The 26,291-nt window shown below is 40.4% G+C and overlaps 1 protein-coding gene across 5 annotated transcripts; it reads right to left on the bottom strand.

Annotated features, from left to right (window-relative positions):
- Nucleotides 1-379: 379 nt before the first annotated feature.
- RHOT1 (ras homolog family member T1) lies at nt 380-25,724 on the bottom strand. 5 transcript variants are annotated; one of them, XM_027691350.1, is made up of 21 exons: nt 25,594-25,724; nt 21,921-21,979; nt 19,868-19,949; nt 18,960-19,003; nt 18,258-18,311; nt 17,839-17,891; nt 17,223-17,331; nt 16,626-16,727; nt 15,124-15,222; nt 14,593-14,701; nt 13,927-14,047; nt 13,186-13,270; nt 12,670-12,815; nt 11,979-12,079; nt 11,623-11,753; nt 11,199-11,282; nt 10,621-10,740; nt 10,102-10,304; nt 8,635-8,757; nt 2,947-3,090; nt 380-1,539 (listed from the first exon to the last, which is right to left on the bottom strand). In XM_027691350.1, the coding sequence occupies exons 1-21, from the start codon at nt 25,628-25,630 to the stop codon at nt 1,422-1,424; spliced, it is 2,124 nt and encodes a 707-aa protein (XP_027547151.1). In that variant the 5' UTR covers nt 25,631-25,724; the 3' UTR covers nt 380-1,421. The 5 variants fall into 5 exon arrangements, with proteins under 5 accessions (XP_027547151.1, XP_027547149.1, XP_027547148.1 ...); XM_027691347.1 differs by lacking the exon at nt 2,947-3,090 and having other exon boundaries at nt 1,199-1,539; XM_027691348.1 differs by lacking the exons at nt 2,947-3,090; nt 8,635-8,757 and having other exon boundaries at nt 25,594-25,723.
- Between the last annotated feature and the right edge of the window lie 567 nt (nt 25,725-26,291).

Genomic DNA, 26,291 nt, shown 5'->3' with positions numbered 1-26,291 from the left:
CGGCTCCTCCCTGAGTCCCTGGGATCCCTCAGGAAGGTCCCTCGGGAAGGTCCCTCCAGAGAGTCCCGGGAATCCTCCCAGCCCCCCGGGAACGCGGCACTGCCGGCGCTTGTTGAATTGCAAATAACAAAGTTCACGGTCGACTGTTGGTATTTCAGCTTTCAAGTATCACAGAAGTCACTTTGGTCCGATATAAATTAGAAATAAACCTTTAGTGGAGGCAGCACAGTCATGAGAAGCATCAGAGAAACCACGGAGCCGAGACACGTCACCTCCAGGCACTGAGGGCACCGAGAGCCTCTCACATAAAGGACAAAGTTTTGTTAAACTCCTCTTTTTAAGGGCAGAGGAAGGGAAAGAAAAAGAAGATAAACACAAACACAGTACACAGTTATTTTATTGAAATACTTGAAAAGGCCAGCAATGGAAAAATAGGTTTGTCATGAGGAATTAATGTTTGTTTTACTTGATCGTTAAAAAAGCTGTGTCTATATGTAATTCTAGCCCGGTACAGAATGCACTGTGATCCATGCAACTAATACCCTACAGCAGAATAGGCACTGTGTACTAGTGTGTTCTTTATACACAGCTTTCAAGGGCTATGACTGACAGATGAGAGAAATTAAACTGCAGCACTTTCCGAATTAGAAACATTTAGAACATACAAATTTGTTCGTCTGATTCATAGGGGCTATAAAACACAACAGAGTGGAAAATGAAAGACAGATCACACACAGCAGATGAAGTTGATCTGGCAGGTTTTGAAGTTTATGTTTTTCCTTTTAAAAGAAAAACCAGACTCTAAACATGTCGCTGGTCATGTAAAATACAAAATCATAGGCCAGGACAGCAAAGGTGAGGTTTTTCTTGAAATACATAATTAGAGGGGAAAATTTGTTAATCAGTTAAAAATGTGAATGAAAATCACAAATTCTGCCTGGTATAGCTTATAGTCCAAAAAGATGAAGTCACCTCAGATGGATGTGAAATAAATAAGCAATCCTTGAGGAAGTCTGATCCTTGAGTTGACTCTACTCTACTGAAAATTAATTTCACATATACACTAGAATGTCACCATGGTGGACATCTAAGAACAGTAGTTTGAATCGGTTTTTGGGAAGCAATGTCTTACTTGCTTTAATATATACAGTTTATTTACAACAAATTCCCTTTTGGCCTCACAAGTTAAGCCATTTGACCTGGCTGTTAAGATGCAATTCCTTTTTTTTTTTCCCACACATTATGCAATACTGTAGTTAGAGCTATAATTTAAAATAATCTTATGCAGGAATTACAAATATTAATAAAGTAACTCTGCATATATAAATATTTCTAGCAGAATTTAAAGCATTCAGAATGTACATAAAAGTGGTTTTTTTTAATTTATTTATTTGGTAGGGCCAGATGTGCTTCTTCTCAGATCATCGCTGCTTTAGTAGTGCTTTGTACATGGCAAAACCCAGAACTGCAAAGACAGTAGCACCAAAACTTGCTCGGAGCCAGAACGTGGAGCTCTTGAGGTCCGCTTGCGTCACGTGCCTAAAATTCAACACACACACACACAAACCCGGGTTAATTCCGTGACAGCACCACCAGACAGCTCGTGCTAAACTACTCTGCTTTTGGAAATTCATCACTACACTTGTCACAGGCAGCCAGCTCACAGCTCAGCCTCACGAGCACAGCACAGGTGTTTGACCTGTGGGAAAGCTCCGGCTTTGATCTGCCCTGAGCACATTTCACAGTCACAGCGCCCACACGGCTGAGGAGAAATGCAGGGACAGATCATCACTCATGGACCTGGGGAGGGCATGTGTCTCCTTTGGGAGGACCAGCAGGCATTCAGGAAAGGAAACCCAAAATAGCTACAAATAATTAGTAACCCATAGTGAGAACAACTCTGTCCAGGAAAACCCTTTTTTTTAAAAAACTTTGAATATTGCTGCTTTTCCGTGAAAAACTTCCCAGTCCTGTTGAATGTCTACTTATTCTTCTTCCCCCAAAAAAGTTTACTGACAAGTAGCAAGTAATATTTTTCCAAAAGCTAGAATTAAAGGACCATTTGTAAATCCCTTTCTTCCCAGTAGTCACAAGACCAGCAACAGAAACAGTCATCCAACACCAAGCTGAAAGCTGAGTGTGAGTGAAACAAGCAGTGACCATGGCATGATCAGAGAAGGACAGTATGGAGTGACTGTATGACAGAAAAAGCCACATCTTGCATGACAGTAGAGACAGGCAATGACCCAACTCTCCCAAATGCTGAAGAGGTCTGTGAACATGCTCAGTTAAACACTGGCCACCCTCACAGCAGTCTCAAGTATGACAGCTTACCAGAGAGCAGGGGCTACTGTTTAAAACAAGTTATCATAAATGCCATCATTCAAAGCCCAGGAAGTTCCTAAACAACAGTAAAGTTGATTTTTTTGTTTGCTTTTAAGATAGAACAGAACTTCACTAGCCTACGTGTTTTAGCCTGTGTTAATCACCAAGGGTTACTCAGTGAAGCTGCAGGAGGGTTTAGGGCAAGGAGCACAGAGATCCTGAGCACACACAGGAGTTCATGGAGTGAGAACTGCAGAGCTCACAAGCTGTTTATTAGAACAGGAATTGTTACTTGCTACCAAACTCCACAAAACCAGTTTGAGATATTATTCAGTAGACACTGGCAGGAGCAGTATCAGCCATTTAGTTAATCAGTGTTCTGCCATACACATGCTGAAGAACAGGCTCTTTGGTGCACACACAGCACAACAGCTGCTCTCTAAAAAATCCTAATCTGATTTAAGAACATCTTGCTGGGTTATGGAACAGACCAAATCCAAGAATTCCTGCAAGCATTAGTTTTTCTACAGCTAGTTTGGACAAACTAGATGTCAAGTGGTTTGCTGGGGGGAAGAAAGGGAGAAGGCAATGGCAAGGTCACCTCGGTTTGGGTGTTGTTACCTGTCTTCAAGCAAGCGTGGCCCAAGGGATGACTCCATGAAGATGGAATCTTCTAGAGAGCTGACGGCGTGCACCTGCTGCATAACACTGCTCTCCTGGTCTGCTACCAGCACGGCCCCCAGCTCAGCCAGCCAGGCTCTTAACCTTGTCACACACATGCACAGGGCACTTCACTGCAGGGCTCCGCAACAGCAACTGGCTCAAATATGCTCAAATCACAAAGCCCAGAGAATTTAGGATTTTTAGCCACCTAGCCCCTGGTTCTCATGCAGTTGTTTAAAACTTAGGGCTTGGGGGAAGAACAGAAACGAATGGAGTTTGTTCTTTCGATGAGCTGAGCAAAATGTATGATCTCCTGTAGCTACATGCCATTGCTTTAAGGACAAAGGAAACTGCTTAAGAAACTGTCTCTCTCTCCCCACTCCACCTCCACAGCCTCAACTTTCTGGTGTTCACAGGACACTGCAACATTCCTGCACCTGCAGGTGCAGCTGTGCTAAAAACACTGGAACGACTCCAACACATCAGCCCCAAATCTGACAAGATCCCATTACTGGGATAAAATGCTTTGCATGTATTTTATCACTACATGGAGGGGTCTGGGTTTCCTTTTTAGTAAAAGGCTGTAAAATCCTCGTCTTCAGATCGGTGAGTTATAAAGCTTATCTGTGTATGTAAAATAAATCACTTGTATGTAACATGATTTTAAGAGATTATGTGCCAAGCTCTGTTGGATGATTTGTATAACCAACAAGTCTCCAGTTTAATTTGGTTAATTCAAATGCCCAGCTATTTGCATAATTTAAAAAAAAACAACTTCCATTTAAATGTGCAAATCAATGTTTAAATTGCAAATGAATGCTTTTGCATTGCCTCACAAAGCACTATCCCTCACAGGTAGATTTTCAGATTCCTATCTATAATTTGCCTTGTTCTGACTTCTGCACATGTCCCTATTTAATGGCATGCAAGAAACTTGCTGAGCATGCTTTATCCTTCTGAAAGCAATTAATATATTCTCAGTCATGATAAAATCCTCTTGTAATGTCTAAAGAGAGAGCAAATTGGCTTTGATCCCTTTTCTAAGCCTAACAACAACAGACTCTTCCATTTAAATAAGGGACTAAATGGAGACAGGGACTTTCTCACAACCTCCGGGAAATCTACTGACTTCAGTAAGGAATGATTGGGGACCTCTGGACATCTCAATCCAAAAATCCAAGTTCAAAACTGCTCACTGAAATTCAGAACACTCTGGATGTTTAACTGCTTCACAGCTTCGAAAAAATCCCAATTTTTCTTCTTTCAGTGTTCCTTCTGCTGTCATAAAATCCATTTTTACAGTTTTGATCCCTAATATTGTTTAGCTGCCATTAAAGGAACAAAACAAATCTGAGATAACAAAAAAAAAAAAAGGATCCATATTTGTTTCCAGCACAGGTTCTTTGACATGAAGGTGGTTACAATGCAGAAAAACTTTTTTCAATACACACTGAAAAATGCTACCTCTTCAAAAAATCATGTTCAAACTTTATTTCAGTCTAGTTGTGCTTAGGAAATTATTTTTCACTGCTGGTAGAAACTTTAACTGCCTTGTTAGTTAGAGAGTAACTCTGAATTAGAAAAATTATTGTCTCTAAGGGTAAAACATATCTATAGATGTGCACTTGTAGACATACAGAGTAATAGTCAGAACTCTGTAAGTGAAGTTGTATTTGAAACTATTGCTTATTAGTAATAATAATGAGCTTCCCAGACAGATTGCTGTGTGTACTTAATCAAACAATGAGTTCCACAAATATAAGATAAAGTCTAGAAGTTTTGCCTGTGGTGTAAAATTCAGATTTTAACGCACATTTTTGCGAAAAAAAAAAAAGACATTTTTATTCAACCTACCCTTAACAGTGAGTCAAGTATCTTGTCACTTGTTGAATAAGATCTTTGAAATCTGAACAGTCTTTCACTCAAGAGACTTCACCAACTCCCAGTTAGTTTGCCACATGCACTGATGAAGAGGTTAATTAACTGAGCATGGCTGCCATGGGCACACAGAGGAAGGAACTGCTGAGTTAGGGGCCAGTACTGACACTTTCCCCTGAGTCAGCAGCAGAAGAATCCCAGGTCTGGGAAGGTTTATCCTTAACTACAGAAGTTCAGAACCATTCCTGTAGTAACTTCCAAAGCATTTCAGAAGCACAGAGGTGAGGCCAGCAGGCTGCTCACACCAAAACTAAAAGCCAGTTCATGCAGCAGCAGCAGCTCTGACAGAAAAAGGGTCACAATCAAATATAAGCAACTGAATTCCAAAAGGCACCACGTAACATGCACAGGCTGCTGCAGCTGCCCTCCAGGCACACATTTTCCTAGGATGCAAAGCAGCTCCAGCAGTCAGAATTCCCCCCCATGCATTAGTCATCTAAAATATGAAAGGCTCCAAATGCATCTTATTATCTACAAAACCCCAAAAGGGATGTCAAATCCAATTCAATGAAATCTATTCAGAAAGAAATCAGGGGATGCAGCTCTGCAAGTTCCTACACAGGCTGGGGCATTGAACAGTTTGGAGCAGGAGGAAAATAGGCAAGAAAACATTGTTATACTGTCCTAATTTGGGGGACACCTCAGTGTAGGGAGAGATTTCTGCCATTAGATTTAATGGCAATATACACAGTTTTGAAAAATAATCTGCCTACACTGCACACAGTGAAAAATAAACCCTGGTTTACACTCTGAGAACTTTCCCATTATTACAGGAAAATGAAAGGATTGTCTCAACTTTGATTTCACAGAAGGAAGGTTTTCATAGAAAGCAAAACCTCACTAATAATTCCTGAAACAACCAGGTTTTATATACAACTAGAATTTCAATTCCACAGTGTTTTAAAAACTTTAGAAGAAAAGCATGCTCTGAGAAGTCTCCTCACTGAACAAAGCAACTCTCATGCATGAGGATTATTTTATTTTGAAATGAACTTAGCTGACAGAAAAATGCCACTACTGTACAAGCAAAAGGCAACATGAATGATTGGAAACCAAGGGAAAAAAAGGAAGACAAAAATCCAAGCTCATCATTAAAGAAAGGGTTAGAATGACAAAAGCAGAAACCTTGCTTTCAAAAAGAGGTAAAACAATGTAGTAAAAAGAGATTAAGTGCCAGCCAGACAAATACAAATGAACACCTAAAGGAAGGCACAAATTAAAGATATGAAAGTACTACAGGATAGTACCAAGTCTCAGACATGCACGGGGAGTGCTCTGAATGCAGGGCCTTCCTGAGCCTCCAAACCAGCCAAGAGTGATCCTGGGCAGTTCAACCCAACAATCCCAGTCCTGCACAATGAACATCTCCCAGCTGAGCTGCCCTTCCTGAGCCTCCAAACCCTGGGAGAGCCTCTCAGGAGGAACTGAGGGTGGGCAGGAACAGCTTGCTCAGATGCACAGAGACAATGTTCTTTCTTTAACTACTAAGGTGGGGCTATTCAAATATGATATAATATTTTGCCTTAATAGTGTTTGAGGGTTACTTAGCAACAAATAACTCAGGAAGGAGTCCAATGTGAAAAAATTCAGTTTACCTGAAAAGCTTCCACTGCTTCAAGCTTCAAAATAGGAAGGGATCAGAAGAATAAAGTACTCTTGAGAAACCTCCTTCACCCATCAGTTATCTAACATTTGTCCAACTATCTGACCTAATGTAAGCACTTGTGAAAGCAAAATAAGAGAAGTTACAGAAAGTAACTACATCAGAAAGTCCTTCTTGATCCAAATGCTTTCTCTAATCTAATCACACATCATTAGATTAAAAAAATCTATCAATTTTAAACAAGAAATCCACCTCTACCCTCCTTAGTCTACAACTGGGAGCTATTCCCTCTTTTTTACAGTTATTTCAGCTCTACTATAAATGCAGCTGTGCAGCAGTTCTTGTGCTGAATGGTGAATAACCTGCAGCAAGGTGTTGGTAAGAGCTGGTGAGATGAAGTGAGCGTGCTGGAAACCTGCACCAAGCCCCAAGTGCCTGACTGAACCACTAGAGACAAAGGGACTCCAGCAAACAATTCTTCCTTCTCTAGGGAAGTGGCTGTGAGGAATTCTCTTTACTTTGAATTACAGACTTTTTAGGCAGTAGATTCCCGCATTTATTCCACACTCTCTAGTGATAAGGTGTGGAATGACAGCATCCCAAAGCTTCTCATTGAAAGGTTTCAGTACCTCCAGTCCCTGAGAGGATTTCAGAGGAACAAAGTTCAGTGTCTAATGCAGGACTCAAAAACCCCACGGGCCCATAAAGAGAGAAACAAGCCACAACAGCCAATGGAGCAGCCCATAACCATTCCAAAAAATGGAGATGTGTTACAGAGGTGATTTCAGCCTCAGTAATGAAGAGCTGGCATTTCCTAGCAGTGACTGCCCAGTGAAGTTTCAATATGCAAGGAGATGCTGCTCCAGGGGATTTCTGCCCACAGGATGACTGCTGGAGAAGAGGTGCAGCATCAACAGCCTCACTCATTCAGTCTTCGCCCAAGCTAGGAAGTTTTTCACCCTTCTTTGAGTTCTCACTCTGTGGTTAACACTTTTATCTTGGATTAAAGCTGTATTTCACATACTCAATCCTGCAGGTGGGTGTATCAGCAGCCCTCCCACGTGTGTGTAACTTGAATTTAAAGGAGGCAAACACTTATTTGGAGCAGCTACATCTGAAACCCATAAAAAGTAGTAACACACAAGGACCAGCAGCATGTCAGGATATTCTAACCATGGCCTTCAACACACACAGTTACCATCTAAGCCTCCAAGAAGGTCATGGATAATGGAACCTCTGCACTGCAACAATTGTTGGGTTTGAACTCCCATTTGCTGGGTGTGATGGCAAGTGCTGAGTGTTAGTAAATCATGTGTCCACAACTGCCTGCAGTACACACAGGACAAGCTATAGCACTGTTTTCAATGTTGAAAACCAGTTATCTCTCTTTACCCATTGTTTTTCCAAACTGTCTGGAAATGCAAATGTTTAAGCATTTACCACTTCTCACATGTTGCATTCCATTCAGAGAGGATTTGGATGTTAAAAGATCTGGATTATTTAACACAAAATATTCACTCTTTGTGTAAACCAAGCATAGCACACACACACACAGAAATTCTATGAATTCCCAAATATCAAACTAGCAATTATAAACATGTAATTAAAGTTACACGATGCTGCTGTAAGTCAAACTGTGCCTTTATGAAAGTATCTGTGTAATTGGTATCTAAAGGCACTACCTCTAATCAATACTAAACAAACCTGTAATGTTTGTTTATTCTCAAGTGAGAATTCTCAAGTGAGAAACATTACACAGATTTGTAGACAGTACTTAATGTTCATTATCAGTTCCCTAAAGACACAGTCCTAATTATCCACGGTATTTTTGCAATCACTAAGAACCTGATTCAATTACCAAATTGGTAATGTTAAAAAAAAAATAAATGAAAAAAATCACTGGACTAAGCTCAAAAGTACCTTCAAGTTAAAGTCTGACAATTCTATGACCATTATTAAAGTATCTGCCTCTTCAGTGGATATGGAGTGAAAAACCTGCAGTATATAAGGTTCCCAATTGCTTTTTCCAAAAAAACCAAAACCAACAAACCCTTTATTTTTTTTTTTCAAAGCACACCTGGTACCTAGTAAATAAAGTTAAGGACCTGTTAAGAACTGCAGTGAAGAGTTTGTTCTTTACAGATTGCAGCAAGTCTGAGTTGAGGAAGTTCTGACAGATGCAAAATGTACACCTGTTGCAGGCGCACATACAGCGTAACCGGGCATGGCTGCGGAGACACACAGAAGGACAGCAGGTGAAATCTTGCTCATCAAATCAGCTGCACATTAGGGCTGTGCCACAACCAAGAGAGAGTCAGGAATAAAAGGTACATTTGAATGAGGAAGGAGAGGAGAGGGGGAAAAAAAAAATACACCGGGGAAGAAAGGGTACAACTACAGCTGTGCAGAGCTCACGGGCAGAGGTTCCACGCCTCGGAGGATTTGGCGTCACCACCGTGCTCAGATGTCAGTCAGAGCACAAACATGGTGAGAATGTTGGCTGAATTTAGCCCAAGTTTGTAAGGAGAGCATTTAAAGGCTTCTAAGTATGTCTGCACAGCAATAGGTAACACCCCTTTTTCAAAGGAAAGGAAGCCACATTTTCTACCACTTTGCACACTTTACAAGGTGACAGTTGCCTCTATTTTTCCCACCCTAACAAACACAACATGCTTGAAAACTAAGGGAGAAGCAGGAATATTGATATGACAGACATTTGGGCAGTGCTACACTTTAGTGGTTTCCCAGTATTCCAGTGGTACAAAACAAATACAAGAGAAAAAAAGCCCAAACTAAAGCTTTACAAGTCTAACTCAATAAATCCAGTTTCAAATAATTAAGAACACCATATTATTTTAGGTGAAAGAGACATTACTTCTATTTAATTTAAAGCAAATGTCAGCTGTCATACTAGACTCCATCTGCTGTAATATTTATGTAGTTCATCACCATATTAAAAGCTCCACCCACCAAAAAAAGAGATGCAAAGTGAGCTTAGCAACAGTGAGATGTGAAGGAGAATCTGCACTCAAGTATCTTGCTTCTGAAGTCCAAAGGTGTTTATACAGAAATTCTATTAAAACTATAATATTTATTAGATTAATGAACTGAAGCACATAGCAATAAACACCCTGAAAATAAAAAATACTTCAAGCAGGGCAGTGGGGGAACTGTTGGGCACTAAGGTGACATTAGTTGTAATCAAGTTGGTCTATTAACAAGGATTACGGTACAACTCATTCATGAATATCTCAAATATACCAAGATAGGAAAATGATATCCTGAGTTTTGTATGCACAATAAGGACCAAAAAGAATCCTACACTGGAATTTGCAACGTGAGCTGGATGAACCAGTGTATTCCTCAAAAAACACCTTGGCAACAAGAGCTGGGAGTGATTTATGTGTTGGATACATGCCAGCTTTCTCAATTTGAGGTAATTTGAAGATTCTACTCAAGTCACTCTGTTGCTAAACCTGAGTGAGGCAGTTCCCTGCTGTGGCTCACGATGACATGCAGTGGTTCTGAGCGTGGCCCATGCACAGGGACAGCAGCACAGCCCCAGGACTTACGGATACATTGCCATCGTCGTCAGCTTCACAAAGATGTCCTTGCTGGGCACATCAGCAGTGTTACACGTAAAGGCTTGAGGTGGAGGCATTTTGTGTTTTTTGCAGAATTCAGCAGGAGAAATACTATATTCCTGTCTAACTTCATGCAAGTCGGACTTGGCAGCTACCACTAAACATGGTATTCTGCTGTCCATGAAGTGCTGCTGCAAATGGAAAGGAAAAGCAGTGAGAGAGACAGTGTGTGACACATTCAGCCTGGAACAGGCTGCACTGAACTGGCTGCAGCAGCATTAAGATATATTACTTTTACTGAAATGAAGCATTTCTAGAAGCAGAACAGTTTACACAGACAAGTAGATTCAGCTTTGTATGAATAACTGAACTGCACCGTTAATGCATCAACCAGCATTTGGTTGATAAATAAAATGTCTTTTAAGCACTAAAACCAGTGTATAGGACCAGTAAGTGGCACTGAATATTTAGTCAGTGAGAAGATACATAAATGTAAACTCTACAAACCTTAAAAATCCTGGCACAGTACTCAAAGGATTTGGGGTTACTGACATCATACACCAGGCAGACAGCGTCGCAGACGGTCTCAGCATCAGTTAAAAAGTCTGAGTCACTGACATCATGTAGCTGGAAGAAAAGATGGTTGCAGAGGGAGAAAAGCTTGTCATTATGCAGCTAAAGGAATTTTGTAAGTTTTCTTCCTCATAGTTTTTATGGCTCATTTTTATGTATCCTTAGAACTAATGGACTGACAGTTGGAAGAACCAGTGAAAAAGAACAGTAGGAATTTGCCAGGCAGGCAGCACATGTGAGCTGTTAACATCACATCTGCAGGCAATCCCAGCCTCAACGTAAAAAGTGATATTTACTTTAACACAAAGTCTTAGACACACATAGAAAAGGGCATTTATCCTACAGAGGAAAACCACAGAGCAGAGGACTAGATCTTGGAAAACAAAGAGAGAGATCATATTATCATAAAGGAAAACTCGAGTGGAACAAGCTTTAAAGAACTTATTTCTCCCACTGAATATTAACATTAGCCATCCTAATCCCAGCACAAGAACAAGGCAAGTATTACTTACCAGCAAGTATTTTTCCTGTCCATATACATAGACTGTATTAATGGCATAGTAAGATTTGTGTTCTGCACGGATTTGCCTCTGTCTCTGAAAAGGCAGAATCTCGTGTTAGACCACAGCAACTGTTCCCTTTAAGTTAGATTTGAACAGCTGTTTTACTCCATTTATTAATAAATGAAAATTGCAGTATCTTTGGTTTATTTTGCATAGCTATAATCCACGATGTACAAGTCATTATTGCATGAAACAGCCTCTGCCAAAAAAGAACAAAACCAAAAAAACCATAAACAACCCCCTCCCTAGTAATTCTATATTCCCTCAAAGAACTCTCCAAACTCAGTAATAACCAATAAAGCTTTAAGACCAATTGCTCTCTAGTCTTAACCCAAGAGTATATATAGGTGAGTATAAGCAACAGGGTTCTTACCATTAGATTTCTTCCAAGCAGAGCCTGGAGAACTCCACCTTTCCCACAGCCCTTCATCCCAACAACGTTGCAGCGGAAGACGTTTCGCTGAGTCTGTTTTTTCTGCAGGTCTATCTTTTTATCTCTTGTCACTTTTGAAAAAAACACAAATGTTTTTCACAAGATGTACGTGCACGTGAATGTGAAAATGTGAAACAATAAAATGCACACAAAACAATCCCTCAAAAAATCAAATCAAGGGTTTCATTTGAACAGAAAAAGAAGGAGAATAAGTGAAACCAGATGAACCATTAAACGATTTACTCTTTAGCATATTTCTAAATTTAAATGTCTGAGTTGTATCAAATTTTTGTTACCTGTAATTGCTGATGCTTGAGATTCTTGTTCTGCAAGTATGGAGTACCCTAAATAACCCAGGTACTCCAGGCAACGCTGCACATCCAGGTACGTGGTGAGTCTGGCAGAGGGGACACAAAGAGCCTTCAACTGTCAGCATCTGTGGTACCAATTCTTTCCTGAAACTAAATTTCCCTCCTATCTCCAGACTGACATAACACATTCCTGGCACTATGTAGAACTGAAGGACAAAAGCCCCTGAAGGCAAATGGTGACAACTTTACCAGCAGTACTGGTCACCAAACACCTCAAGGACAGTACTGGCTGAGGCCTATCAACCTACACTGTATTTTGTTTCCTCCCCAAACAATGTTTTCCTCATTTTCCCTGTTTTGGAGAGAACTCCTCGTTACTGAACATCATTATTCAAACCACCTCTAAGGAGTAAACAACAGAAATAAAACTTCAACAAGTGTCAGGGAGATTTCCACATCTTGCAGAGACAATTCTTCATTGTTAACACTAAATACTGGCCTGAACAGGTTGTAACAATTATCTGAAGATCAGGCCACTGGATGGCTACAAAAACTTGACTGCTTGTCAAAACTATTAAACTTGCACTCTTTCTACTAGTTTTTTGAAGAGGAATCTACAAACCAAAATAATCATATCTAAATTTCTCAAGTACAAAATGTCGTGTGTCACACTCACGTCCACTGAGAGAGAAACCCTTGGTATGTGATCCATCCCCTCTCATTTGTACAAACTGTGTTGTTCACATCAGGGCCCCATGGCATGTAAGGGAAGACTTTGAACAAATCTTTCAGTTCATCAGGAGACAAAGCACAATCTCTGTCCTGAAACAAACCCACCACATCAGACATAATTCACTTAATTCATTAAACTGGGATTTTCTTGCCCTACACTTGCAAGAGTCAAGAAATTGGCTGTAAGAAACCGAGCTGCTTTCTTTTTAATCATTGTTCTTTCTTGTTTTTAAATAAAACTAGGCATCAGCTAGTTAAAAACAATTTGGTAGTACAGCTATAACTGCCAACTAACACTCCCTTAGACAATCATAAGCAGCAGGCTGGTTCTGCAGAGCTCAAGCTAAAGCCAGTTTCTGAATAAAATGACATAATGACAAATCTTTTGATAGCAAAACTGCTGGTAAAGTAAGGCTCTTAAGCACAAGGGCACACACAGACAGTCAAATTAAAAGCTTACCAAATCGTGTTTATCAAAAATACTTTGAAGGAACAAGTATGCATGATGATTTAGTTCTGTTGTGCAGTCCAGGGGAATTTTTAGGCTGTTATTGAAAACAGAAACAAATACAAGAAGTGTTAATTGTGTTTATGAAATATAGAATATTAAAACTCAAAATTCATACTTTTTGAATTATAACACTTGGCATCTGACCTTTGCATTGAACTTTAATAATTAGTCTTAAAAGAGACCAAAGCACAATGATGAGTGCCTTTATATTATGTGATATATAGATCTATAGTAATCACTTGGCTTGGTTTGCTTGTTTGTTGTATTTTGGGGTCTGGGTTTTTTTAGCAGAAAATGATGCAGACACTTTTTTGAAAAGAAGGCACAGAATTGGTCCATCTCAACTTTTTAATTTGGGCATTTTCAAAGGATCTCAAGTGCTACAAAAATCCTGTCAAGTCCAATAAGCAACTGCTCAGATTTATGTTCCAGTTTTGTACTAAGAACTTCTTCTGCCACCTTTCTCATGAAGAGACAGAGCAGTTCATGATGTGGCACCAGAGACACATCAGTCATTGTACTGTTCAGTCACGTGGAGATTTTGGCTGGTGGGTCATAAACTAAGGGAGATACTCGACGTAACAATGTGTTAAATAAACACACTACAACAACCCTTTCCTCCTGCCAAGGCAGGAGCAGCCTAGATTAAATGCAAGTAAGTAAAAGAGAGCTGAAATAAGTGATACCTACGGAGGAAACAAGTATTCTGGGGTCAGCTCTAAGTCATCATCGTATCCAAAGCGACGCAGGACAGTCCACGTTGTTTCGTGCCTTCCTCGCTGGATGAAAAGGGTGTGTAGAAAAAGAAAACCTACAAATCAAATGAGGAAATCTTAAGGCCCCAAAGTGCTTTACCTGTTTTTAATAGAAATGGTATCAGGCTTGAAAACAAAAAGAGCTTGAAAGGCACAGTGAGATCTTACATCTCCTGGGTGACATTGCAGCGTTACCTACACACACTGAGGGCTCAGGAATGATATTTGTAAAAGTGTTCTCCAAGGAATTGCTTCCTCAAAACAACCCAACTGGCTTTCTGTCGTTGTTGTTTGCTTTTTTCAGCACCAGCATTTTAGAAGAACTCAGCTGCATGGCAATAAACCCAGTATTTTCACCAGTTCAAAGCAGGGAGCTTTAGCAAGAGCCTGCAGAGGGGTCTCAGGGAAGGCTGATCCAAAGAACTGGGGAACATTTTTGTTTAGCATGTCCCAGGGCTTAAAGAACACTGACATTCCACTGCTTAGGAAGCTCAGCTCGTGCAGACTGAAAGAATCATATTCCAAAAGACCAGCTTTTTTGTGTAAGAATGATTATCAAATGTATAAAGACACATTTGTTTAAGAATTAACTAAGACTTACCTTTTAACGTCAATCCATTATCTGCAACTCCATCACTTAGGTTTTTCCTGACTACATTCTTTACATCTTCCAAAGCTTGAGGTGCCAGTGGTGTATTAAAACAAATTCTCTAACAAAAAATCAAAAAGGGCACGTTAGAACCACTGGCTACTGAGCTGACAAACAGCATGTCCTGTCTGAAATACAGCCTTAAACCTTCTGACAAGCCAGTTAAGGACAATACCATTTCTTAGTGGAAATAAAGGTGTACAAATTGTATTTTATTTTTAAGTACAAGCACTGGGGCTTGTACTTTTAATACATTCTTTTATTTTGCTCTTGAACTAAAACTGAACAATGGTTAGAAATAAAAATAATACCATTTCTGTTTTTATAAATCCGCTCTTCTATGCTGCACTTGAGATTTAATATTTAGGCCTGATTCCCTTACATGTCACCTTACTATTATTTCTTTTTAAGAAAACCCACTTTTTTTCTGGAATTATATAGTTAAACTATAAAGTATCGTGAAAAAATAAGCAGAAGAGGTACCTGGAAGAAGTTGAGCTCTGCATCATTGAGAGTGCCATCGTTATCCTGATCAGAAATTCTAAATATGCGAGTGAGGGCTTTGATACAGGCAGGTTTCATCTAAGGAATGAAACAAAGTTCAGTATCTTTCCAGGCTTGAATGTAAAAAGATCACACTGAATGACACCAGGCAGCTCAATCACATGGAAACAAACACTAGTCTTCATTTACAGTTTTAGAATGGAGACATTCATACACGTGTACAGAAAAATTAAGAGGATATAAAAATCTGACACAGCAAATTTATATCCAGAAATTTGAAGTAATTACTCCACATTAAATGTACTTCTATTCAATTATTAGAAGAGTCTCAAGCTCTTCACAGGATGAAGGTGGCACTACTTAGTCATTAAAAAAAATTAAAAATCAGTTCTCTAAATTCAGTCTTACTGCTACAGCAAACTTTAAGAAACAACTAAATGAATTTTTTTCCCCAAAAACATTTTTTTTGGGGGGGGAAAGGCCTTGAAATCCCAGTGCTTTGCAAAACTAAATAAGTCTAAAACTACAGTGAACTCTTTCTAAACAAGCAGACTATCTCTATCCACCACCTCAGCAATGGCTTCAGGCTTCAAACATCAAATACTGATAATTTTCACAGGGCTCATTCATCTACCAGGCAAAGCATTGAGCATATGGACTATCTCTAGGACAAAGGAACTGCTAGGATACCTTCCAGTGAAGGAAAACAGACACTGGCAATTCTCTCCCAACAACTACTGTGATGATGGACTCTTCTCTTCACAGAGGTCACACAGAGATTGGGTTTGGGAAACCAAAAAGATTTCAGCAACAACAATTTTATCACAACATTACTAACTCATAAAGGTGATTCTGATGGAAGAAATCAAAAGAGGGTTATTCTCTGGTTCTCTGCTTCACAAAGTATTTAGGGTTGAAGTAACTTTCCTACTGCCCAACACTACAGGGGGGATACATTTAGAGATTCTATTTGTATTTGCCCCAGAAATTGTTTCTTTAAAATAACACTCTCAGCCAACCACCTTGATACCTCAAAACCAGCCACATCACTTGTTTCTTATCCCTTTTACCAAAGTTTCACAAGATTCTCAGAGAAAAATTTTCCCTTAAGTCAGGCCAAGTCTGGAGTATTTTCCCTGCAATAAAGGGAGTTTCTGTGAAATGTATATCTGAAGGAGACTGAATTGAAGGTATGATTTGGTTCACATTACATCTGGCTTAAAGCCATTAGCAAAGCTTCTCCTTTCACTCAGCAGTTCACAGGGGCAACAAAAAACTGTCCTCACTGCTTTGAACCAAGAGGAAGGACAGGTCAGGTTAACACAAAACAATCCCCAGGGTTCTGGGATAGAATGCCTGACATTTGGGGGTGGGGAGGTGGTAACAGCACACCAAGAAATGCAAAATCCACTGAAAAGAAAGACCAGGAAAGTGATTAACTCCCCCCCAATTAACTGCTCTGAGAATCTCTGTATAAATACCTCTTTCTCCTCTGGGCAGTACAGAGGACCTGTAGGATGCAGAACAGCTTTCTGTGCATAATAAAATAGCTCAGATATATTCTTCAAGTTTTTGGCTGAACACTGGAAGAGAAATCCTCACATTGATTAGTTCAGTTTCTTGACTACTGGGTGATTTCTTCTGAAATTTAAGTAAGCATCGATTTTTTAAAGACTGAGCCCCCTCTTGTGGGTACAGGGCTGGTTTAGAAAACAAACATCCAGCCCCTGTACCTGTTCAGGAATTAATAAATGAAGTTTCATTACAATTTGCTGTCACACAATCAATTTTTAATTTGCAGACATCTGTCTGGCTTAATATTAAATTTAAAGCCCTTGCTAAAGGCAAGGATGTGAACAGGCTCTAAATATTAGAATCTGACCGTAGCATTTGATTATACAATAGTGTAATCTTCCCTAGACAAAAATAACATATAAACTCACTGTTATAATTACTTCTATTTGAAATATTTTATTTGGAAAAAAAAAAAATCCCATTTTCTGGTACAAAGTTGCCCTACATGCTTGGCAAGAATACATTTTTTGTTACTTGTTCTAACTTGAGAAAGTCTTGCATACCTCTACACACGTTTCTATCTCTGTATATTGATTCATTATGGGAAGGATAGTTTCCATACTGCTATACTCCACTAGATCAGACTTGTTTCCAACTAATATAAGAGGCAACCTAAAACCAAAAAAATATGAAGAGCTTTAAAGACAGATGTATAAAAAGATCTATCTTGATTTAGCATTCTATCTCCCACCAGAAGCCATTATATTATTTTCATGATGTCATTAAACAGCACTGGAGGCAAAACTAAATGAGAGCAGTTTTAAGGAAAGTGGCTCGATATACACTTAGAATTGTAGTTCTTGTTGATAGAAACCCCACCGAGTTAAACACAACCCATCACATTGTTATTACACCAACCAGCATCAGCAGAAAAGCCGTGTAGCCAAAACTAGTTAGACCATACCAACTATAAACACAGCTGGTAAAAGCTGCCCATGAAAATCAAAACAAATAACATTGCTGCCGCATGTAACAGACCTACATACTTTAAATCTCTTGCTGCTTGGCCTTCTGATATAAACTTTAAGTTTAGAATTTGATTTTCTTAAACAATTAACACTGTGCATGCCACCCATCGATGTGCAGCCTAATTGACACTTCTCAGCTTTACTTAAGCACCTGCTATCTTTGTCTGTCCTTTCATTGATGAGGGGGATCCAGCGACTTGTTACCTACAGGGGGAGCAAAAACAAACATGAAAAATACATTTTCAAATGGAATGTGACTGAACTGTGCACAAGTTCCACTACAACTGCTACTGCTTCTTTCCCAAGAAGGCACATATTTAAAAACAAAGGAGGAATCAAATAGAAATTGGAGTTAATTAATGAGCAACTTTCTCAGGTGAGTGAAATGACTGAAAACTCAGATGTTGAAATGGACCAGAAGCAATAACACATCTGTACATTCTCTTTACAACTTGATCTGAAACTCCATCCCAGGTATTTTAAATGTCTAATACAGATTTCAGCTTGGCATCAATTAACAGTGCACAAGTTACATCTAAAGCAATAATGGGATAAAACGTACTACTGTACCTTATCAATAGAATTCTTGTTGTTAACAGCATATACTATACAAATCACATTTGCCTAAAATGAAAAAAAAAGGAAAGGCATGGAATTCCTCTGCTCAGAGTCTCTGGAGCAACAGACACAATAAAGACCCACACGTAACATCAGAGTAAGAACAGTCCAGCATCAGTCAAACACTCTGTCCCTGACGTGTTTAAGTTCTTTGTAGCCCAAACAACTACTTAAAACAAATAATTTATATGTGCCAAAAAGCCTGTCCTGCAGTGTGACATTCCCAGCTTGTGCCTGCAGAGCCCCATCCTGCCAGGAAACCTAAAGTGAAGAGCCACAACGTGCAGCCTCCACTGAAGCACCCAAGTGAGTGCCAGAAATGGAACAGAGCCCCACGACAGCCTGTGCAGAACATGTGCAAAGGTGCTCAGAGAGAACTGCGAACAGGCAACAGAAGGAATGATAAAATTACCAAGACTCCTGTGCTATTCATAAATGCAACAGCACAGCGTGACAGGAAGAAGCAAAATGGATCTTTCCAGGGTAAAATGATTTCTTTACAAAACTGGCCTGCTGATTAAAAGACATTTAGGTTCTGTCATTTCCCTTGGAAGGACAAAGCTCAAGCTCAATTCACCAACGCTGTGCCAGTACCTACTTTTCTTAAATAAAAGAAGCTTTGCTACAGCACAGGGCCCAAAACAAAACACTTACCTGTGATATTTCGTGGTAAAGCTGCTCATCACTTTGTTCTGCTTCTGCATTCAAGAGAACAAGTCACTCATTAATACCAACCATTTTTGCAAACAAAAATAAAAAAACTTCTGAAGCTGAACCAGGGCATTTCATAAGGCAGCCTGGTCAAAGCCTTGCTATTTAGACTTCTTTTTATAAAATACTCTAATGAGTGCTTCTGCCAAAACAATAATGAAATTGGTCCATTAACTTGCAAGACAGAAACAGTCTGCTGCACACAAGTTTTTAGCTGGTATTTTGAATTACATTTGTAGAGAGGTTCTCTCTGGAATGAGTCACAGTTTGCATTCTCCTACATTTATCAACAGCCCTTTCCTTCTATAATGCAAACTTTCACATCAGAATATGGCACATTCAATTTTATTAGAGGGAAGATGATTTTTTTCAGCGATACCAAGTTTCTGTGAACTGAATCTATGAAAAACGTCATCCAATAGAAAGAAGAACCCACTCCACATAAATTTAAGCTCAAGTCCAACAAGAAAGATGTGCATTATTTCTTTTTCCAAGTAGGTCAGCACACCAAAGACGATTCCTCAGCAGTGGTGGGAGGGAGAGGACAGGAAGGTCCCTGTTAACACTTCCACAGTAAATGGCAGAAGGGTTTTTCCAGCTGTGCAGCAGCTGCATGGATTTATGATAACACATGAACCTTGACAGTGAACTTATTGATCTATTCACTAAAGATTAAAATACATGAAAAAATACAACATGGGAAGCAATGGGGTGATCAAACTTAGTCCCTACTTTACTCTGGGCTTCTCCTCCCTGTAGCTCTGTTCCCATCCCTGCCTGACTGTTCCAGGGGCTGTTGAGTCAGACAAACAATTCCCACCAAATCAGTGCTGGTGCTGTGCAGTCCCCACCTGAGTAATCCACTATGTGGGTTGGCACTCGTTCAGGGGTGACATCAGCTGGAATGGTGATTTCCTCAGCTCGTGGAGGAACCTTGGGTTGCAAAGAAACAGCAAGAAAGAGCCTTTAAAGATAATCCAGATGGTGAAAAAAAGTCACAGACTACAATATACCTGCCACTTAGTCAGCTTTAAATAAACCAACATATTGAGCTATTCAAGTACTTTTGATTTTTATTTGTTTGTTTCGGGTTCTTTTAATGTACTGAAAGTCACTGTTACCTTCTCATTCTTTATTAGTCAACTTACTAAGGAACTTCCTGCAGAAAGGTGGTGCTGTTAAGGGATACATACAGTGACTGCTTCTATAAAACTCAAATTCACTCTACCCAACACTTAAGCAAACATGACAGACAAAATATAAGTCTCAATTTTAACACAATCATAACCTGACAACTTCCTTGCTTCTCACAGCGCTAAACATTAAGTTCAGAAAACTTCTGCAAAGCAAAACATGATACTAATAAAAAGCATGTTCTGCAAAATGCTGTAAACCAGCTCTGATCATCATTTTTTTCCAGAGAACACTAATCCACATTCAGGAACAATCAACTTAAACCTAATTTTAATGAAAATCTCCTGCACAGCTACTTACTGCCTTTCACCTGTTGACACTGAACTTTCATGATACTTATTTTTCAGTAAACAAAGGGAAAAAGAAAAGCCAATCACCACAAGAATGGCTCTTTTTAAAGCTTCAGGCTCTGCTCACATTGCCCTCAAGAATGATTACTGATAGCACCCTGTATATATATATATATATATATATGTAAAATATACTGTATATTGAACACTATTTCCAAGCTGCAGTGCCTGTCACACACCCCCATGACTGGTCTGCAGGAATTGTGCAGGTCTCTTCAAGTAGTTTTTATGGGATGCAGTATTTCTAAAAAAGTTGTTTCTGTAATTTCAGGCAGATTTTGTGCTATATATTAATGATGCTTTATCTCTCCATGTGAATTTAGACAAATATTCCAGGTTCTACTGCAGGAAGAAGCTGAGAAGTGAACAGAGAACAATAATTCATTAAACACACCCACAAATGACCTGCCAAAGGAACAGGCCCCTGAGCAGTTTAAGAACAGGAACTGGGGCTCTTTTTTACCTGCAAGGCTGGGAACTAAACTCAATTATGGTAACAAAATTCACTTATGTTAACACAACTCAGTTATGTTAACCAAATTCAGCTATGTTAACAATCTAATCTTCACTCCTGCACCGTGGTAACCTCCTGATTTGCATTAAACAGCACAGAGCAGATTCAAAGAGCAGCACATGATGTCTATTTTAAGACCTGTGATCAGAAGAAATAAACATTCATGTTTATATGTAAAAAGCTTGACTATTTGCAGCAGCTGCTGTTCTTTTTGTGGCATACAGAGAACTACGTGCTGCTTTTTTAAAGGAATAATATGTAGTATTAGCTATACTTTTGTTTTGGAAGAAAGCTGGAAGAGTTGTTGGCATTTCTTACTTCAAGAGAGTCAGTAAAACATTCTTCAAAGGCAGAAGTAAAGGCAATGTCTTGCTTAGTTACAAAAAAATGGCTAAAGTTATACAATGTGACTTTTTAATTCCTCATTCTCAATAATTTTTCAATCTACTTGCTCTTTAAATACAACACCCCCAAAAAACTGAGGGTCTTGCCTCTTTCAGGACCTTCCCATTTATGAGTCTCTCATGTTGAAATGTGCTGCCAGTTATGACCAGTTTCAGCTGCTGAAAAAGCCTAACATTCATCACATATGAAACAATTAGTTGAATTAACCATGTGAAAACCAAGAAAGGAACTTAGATAAAATTTAAATTTCTAATCTTCTATATTTAAACTGCATCTTTTATATTAAAACCTACATCACTCTTTCTGAAGTCATCATTGCAGTTGTAAACTTTATTTTTTTCTAAGCCTTACTTTAAAGCAGAGCCTATTAACTTACTCTTTGAAAAAATATTATACGACAGGATAGAAATAAAACTTGGAAAACAAATAAGAATGCTCTACCTCTTCTGGAAATTCTTCACTGACAAGAGACATAATTAGTGATGTCTTCCCCACTCTGGCTGCAAAAGCATTAAACACACAGATTAGATAATTTGTTGTTACACTCAGTAGTTGTATCCTATCTTGAAATCATAATATTTTATAAACATTTTCCAATTGACCACATTAAAAGCTTTTTCTCTGTTGTTTCATCACACTAAACATGGTTGACAGCAATGCTCTCATAATTCTTTTATTGTAAAACCTTGGGATCCATCTCACACTTCTGCATTTCATCCAGAAGGGAACTAAATTCTGCTCTTACACAAAAGAATTATCACGTTTTAGCCTTAACACAGAAGATGTAACCAACCAAACAAATAATCAAAACAAACTAGAAATGCTTCAATGCAACTTCAGAAATAGAAACAAAGGTGGCACACAGAAAATAATTTAGAAATTAACTATTTTTATAGCATTCTTGATATGATGACTGTGCTCCAGTCCTACACTAGCAAGGATGAGAACTGGACAAAAAGACTCAGCTCTGCTGTCAGTGGACAAAGTCTCCAACAGTTTGACTATTTGGAAGTGCAAGAGCATAATCTCCTTGACACAAATGAGCTACCCCCCAAAAAAGTGAAAAAAAAACCAACAAAACCACCAACCCTTCTAAAGTCACAGTTTGCTTAATCCCAGATGGCCATCTCTGCTTCAATATCCAGCTCTATTCCATCAAATAAATGACTTTGTTTACCTGCAAGGTTCAGACTTCTGATATCACAGTTGAGCTGCTTGGGTTTGAGAAGCTTTAATGTGACCATTGAAAATGAAGAGTTGGTAACTTTTCTCAGGGTTCCCCTCTCTGAAAAACCCTCCAGCTGTGAACTCCCTGTTCCTTTGGAAGCCTTGAAACACTATTACTGCTTTATTTGGTTTTGAGACATGTCTTAAAAAATAATATGCTCAGATTCAAATGTTAGCTGGGATTGGATATTTCCAACAGCTCTTAATTCAGGGAAAAACCTGTTTCATCCTGGATGTAGCAGCATCTCTGCCAGCACTTGTATGTTACCAAGCCAGGCACTGCTCAGTACCAGTCAGAGCCTGTGTCACTGTTCCCACCAAAAACAACAGAAATGTCACCAAGGCACACAAGTTGTTTGGCTTCTATCACTGCATTTACACTGCTCTGTGTAATTGTGTATAATTCTGAATAGGAAAGAAGAGATGGAATTGTACAACTGGTTGATTTTGTGCAGGAAATGGCATCACTGAACTGATGATCTAATCAGACTCCACTCAACTTATCCAAATCTATTTTTGGTACAGTAACAAAGGGCCTTCTGACCTCCAGAAATAAAACCTTCTCTTCACCATGGTAAGTTAAAGAGTAGTTGTTACAAAATTAAGAGAAGCAAAAAAAAGTTACTCTGGGGAGGAAGATTTCTGCTTTCCTTAGGGAGAACTGCATAAACTTTTCCCTAGTGGCACTACCTGGAGAGCAGCAAGTTGCAGGTTTCCTACCAGCAATGTGGGGGTGTTTGCATCAAAGATACTCCTATGAGCTAAAATTCTAACTTACACTGCCAGATGCCCTCCTGCATCAGCTGCATCTTAAATTTCATCCTGATAGAATCAAAAGAGCTTTGGAAGCTCTCCTGTTTGCACAGGAAAAAAGGTAAGTAAAGTTATCAGACAATTAGTGAAAACAGTGCTGTGCATTTTGCACCTGACCAAGACAGTTCTAACCTAAAACACATTGGCTTTGCAGATAAAGAAACTCACTCCACAGGACTGAAAATAGAAGATTATGTGTTGCTGGTTAGTAAATGCTCAGTGTTTATAAGCTCCTGATACACTTCCCAGTGTCCCAGAGTTTTATGAAAATCCATAGGTTCAAGTGCAGAGATTTGGTTTATTTTCTTTGAATCTAGGTCAGCCCTCTGCCTTTCCCAGTCTGTTTACAGTCTGAGAAATAACAGCCTAAACAGTTCCAGCTGACTGGGATGAAGGAAACACAGCACCTTGGGGTAATTAAATCGTCTTTTTCCTCATATATAAGTTTATTAGATCATGCTGCATAAAACAACATGCTGAACATATTCTGAAAATTACTGGCTATTAAAAATTGATGTTTTCATCCTGGATACAAGGAGTAAAAGAACCTTAAACCTGAACTGTAGAAGACAAGGCATGAACAGGCTGTTTTGGAACAGGCTTACAATAACAATTCTTCACACATTTCAGATCGTGAACCTGATGTTCTGCTGTTACCACCTAACAAGTTTTAGATGGTCTGGACTAACTTGTGGTTTCAGACTAACAAATGAGACAAGGATACAAAGCAGCACTGACACTATAACTGACAAGTTCTACTGATTTGTGTAACAAATCCCTCCCTTCTGTTTGCAACAAGTCCACAAAAAACACAATACAGAGACGCTCACAATCTCTGATGTGTGCCATGTACTATACATTGCTATATTTAAATTTACATTTTAAATTCCCACTTTAGACACATTGCTGTCAAAACAAAGCACCTGTTACACCTGTGCTGAAACCACTGCACTGAACCAGTTCAGCACCCAGGTAAATGAGGTAAATTAGGCACATATTCTAAAGAGGAATTAAACTGTGCATTCAAATGCACAAATACATTCCTAAACAGAGTCATGCAAAACTAAGCGAGTACAATCTCAGTGAGTGAGCTCCTTCTGCACAGTGGCAGCTCCCTGAAGATTCCTCTCTGGAGAAGCCACAGAGAATCTTTCCAGGCAGCACTGACAGAGCCACCCTGCACTATAAAACTGCATAAACTGCTCTATAAATATATATATATGGGGCATTCGGTACTTAGGAAAGCTTTGTCAGCAGCACCACATTCTCAGCATAATTAGGCAATTTTACTAATAACACTTGGTAATTACTCTCTGTTCTTTCCCCGTGAGGAACTTAAGCTCACTTTGCAAACTACCAGAGCAGAACCTCCTCGCTGCCATGAGCAGCGGGGAGCAGCTGTGTCTCCGCAAGCCCTGCCGATGATTTGGGCACCTCAGTGCGAAGTTAAGGACGTGATTTTGGGAGCACACGAGAAAACCCGGCCCCACGGTCCCTCCGGCAGGCACACGGACGTGCTGTTTATCCAAGGTCATACAGCGAGGGAAAGGCAGGAAAAGGGGATGTGGGGTCCCTGGGCACAAATCCACAACATATATATATATATCCATATATATAACCGGCTGGAGCATATCAGGCCACTGGTTTCCAAAGGCAGTAAACAGGAAAGATGCGAGTTGGGTTTTCATCAGGAAAAAAAAAAAAAGAAAAGGAGAAAAAAAGGGAGGCGGGGAAGGAAAAAAAGAGAGAAGAAAAGGGGAAAATAAAGGGGAAAAGCAGGAAAAAAAAAAAAAGGAAAATAACTTTGAACAGGCCAAATTCTTGTCAAACGCCGGTCAGGAACCTCCTCCCCCCGGTGTCATCTCCAGGGGCGTCCAAGCCGCACAGCTCCGCGAACTGCCCGGCTCGGGGAGCCGAGGGGCAGCTCCGAGCGCTCCCGGAGCCCCGACCCCCGCCCGCCCCTCAGGGCCGGCGCTGCTCTGCCCCGCAGCGCCCGGGCCGGGCTGAGCCCCGCGGCACTGATGTGACAGCCCAGCCGGCGGCCCCCGCCCCGCCCGGGCCCTGCCTCACTCACGTTCTCCCACCAGCAGGATCCGCACGTCCTTCTTCATGTCCGCGCTCGTTGCCCGGCCCGGGCCGCTCACCTCGGGCGGGGCGGCGGCGCCGCTGGGCCTCGGCTGCCCGGGCTCCCCTCACGGAGCTACGGCGGCTCGCGAGGGACCCGCGGCCGCGGCTGCGCGGCGGCTGCGCGGGGCGGGGGCGGCCGCCCCTCAGGGCCCCGCGGGGACCGCGGGAGGCGAGAGGCGGCTCCGGCTGGGGCTGCGCTCACCCGGCGGGGGCTGTGCGGGTTCTGTGTGCTGGTTCCTCCCGGGGCAGCGCTCCCTGGCCCGGTCTGTGGGGGATCCGTGTGCTGGTTCCTCCCGGGGCAGCGCTGCCCCGGCTCGGTCTGTGCCCTCAGGGAGGTGCATGGTCCGTGTGCTGGTTCCCCCCGGTCTGTGCCCTCAGGGAGGGGAAGATGCCCTGTGTTGCTGCAGGAATCTACTGTGAGGGGGAAGAAACTCCAACCACTTCTCCCTGTCATTCTGCAGTCGGATTTCCTGTTGTCTTTGTGAACTTAGAGGTTCACAAGGTGACAAGTGTCTGGTAAAATGCTCTTGGTCCAGCTGGCAGTGTTTGTTCAGTAAAACAGCCCAGCAAATAGCTGTGCTCACTTTTAATTTTCTAAAGAGATTTCTTGCAGATGACAGGTTGTTCTCTGAACTGTGACACCTC

Source organism: Neopelma chrysocephalum, unplaced genomic scaffold (genome assembly GCF_003984885.1).
Source record: "Neopelma chrysocephalum unplaced genomic scaffold, ASM398488v2 Primary Assembly neopelma1_84, whole genome shotgun sequence".
Lineage (NCBI taxonomy): Eukaryota > Metazoa > Chordata > Aves > Passeriformes > Pipridae > Neopelma > Neopelma chrysocephalum.
The sequence above is the reverse complement of the archived record's forward strand: the minus strand, read 5'-3'. Positions and strand labels throughout refer to the sequence as shown.

What these genes read in the sequence shown, in the direction of transcription:
- RHOT1 (XM_027691350.1), bottom strand. Translation starts at nt 25,630, where the DNA reads ATGAAGAAGGACGTGCGGATCCTGCTGGTGGGAGAAC. An exon ending in GTGAAGAATTTCCAGAAGAG is followed by an intron (nt 19,950 to 21,920) that starts GTAGAGCATTCT and finishes TTGCAACCCAAG; the next exon opens with GTTCCTCCACGAGCTGAGGA. An exon ending in ACGACGATGGCAATGTATCC is followed by an intron (nt 8,758 to 10,101) that starts GTAAGTCCTGGG and finishes GTGTCTCCGCAG; the next exon opens with CCATGCCCGGTTACGCTGTA.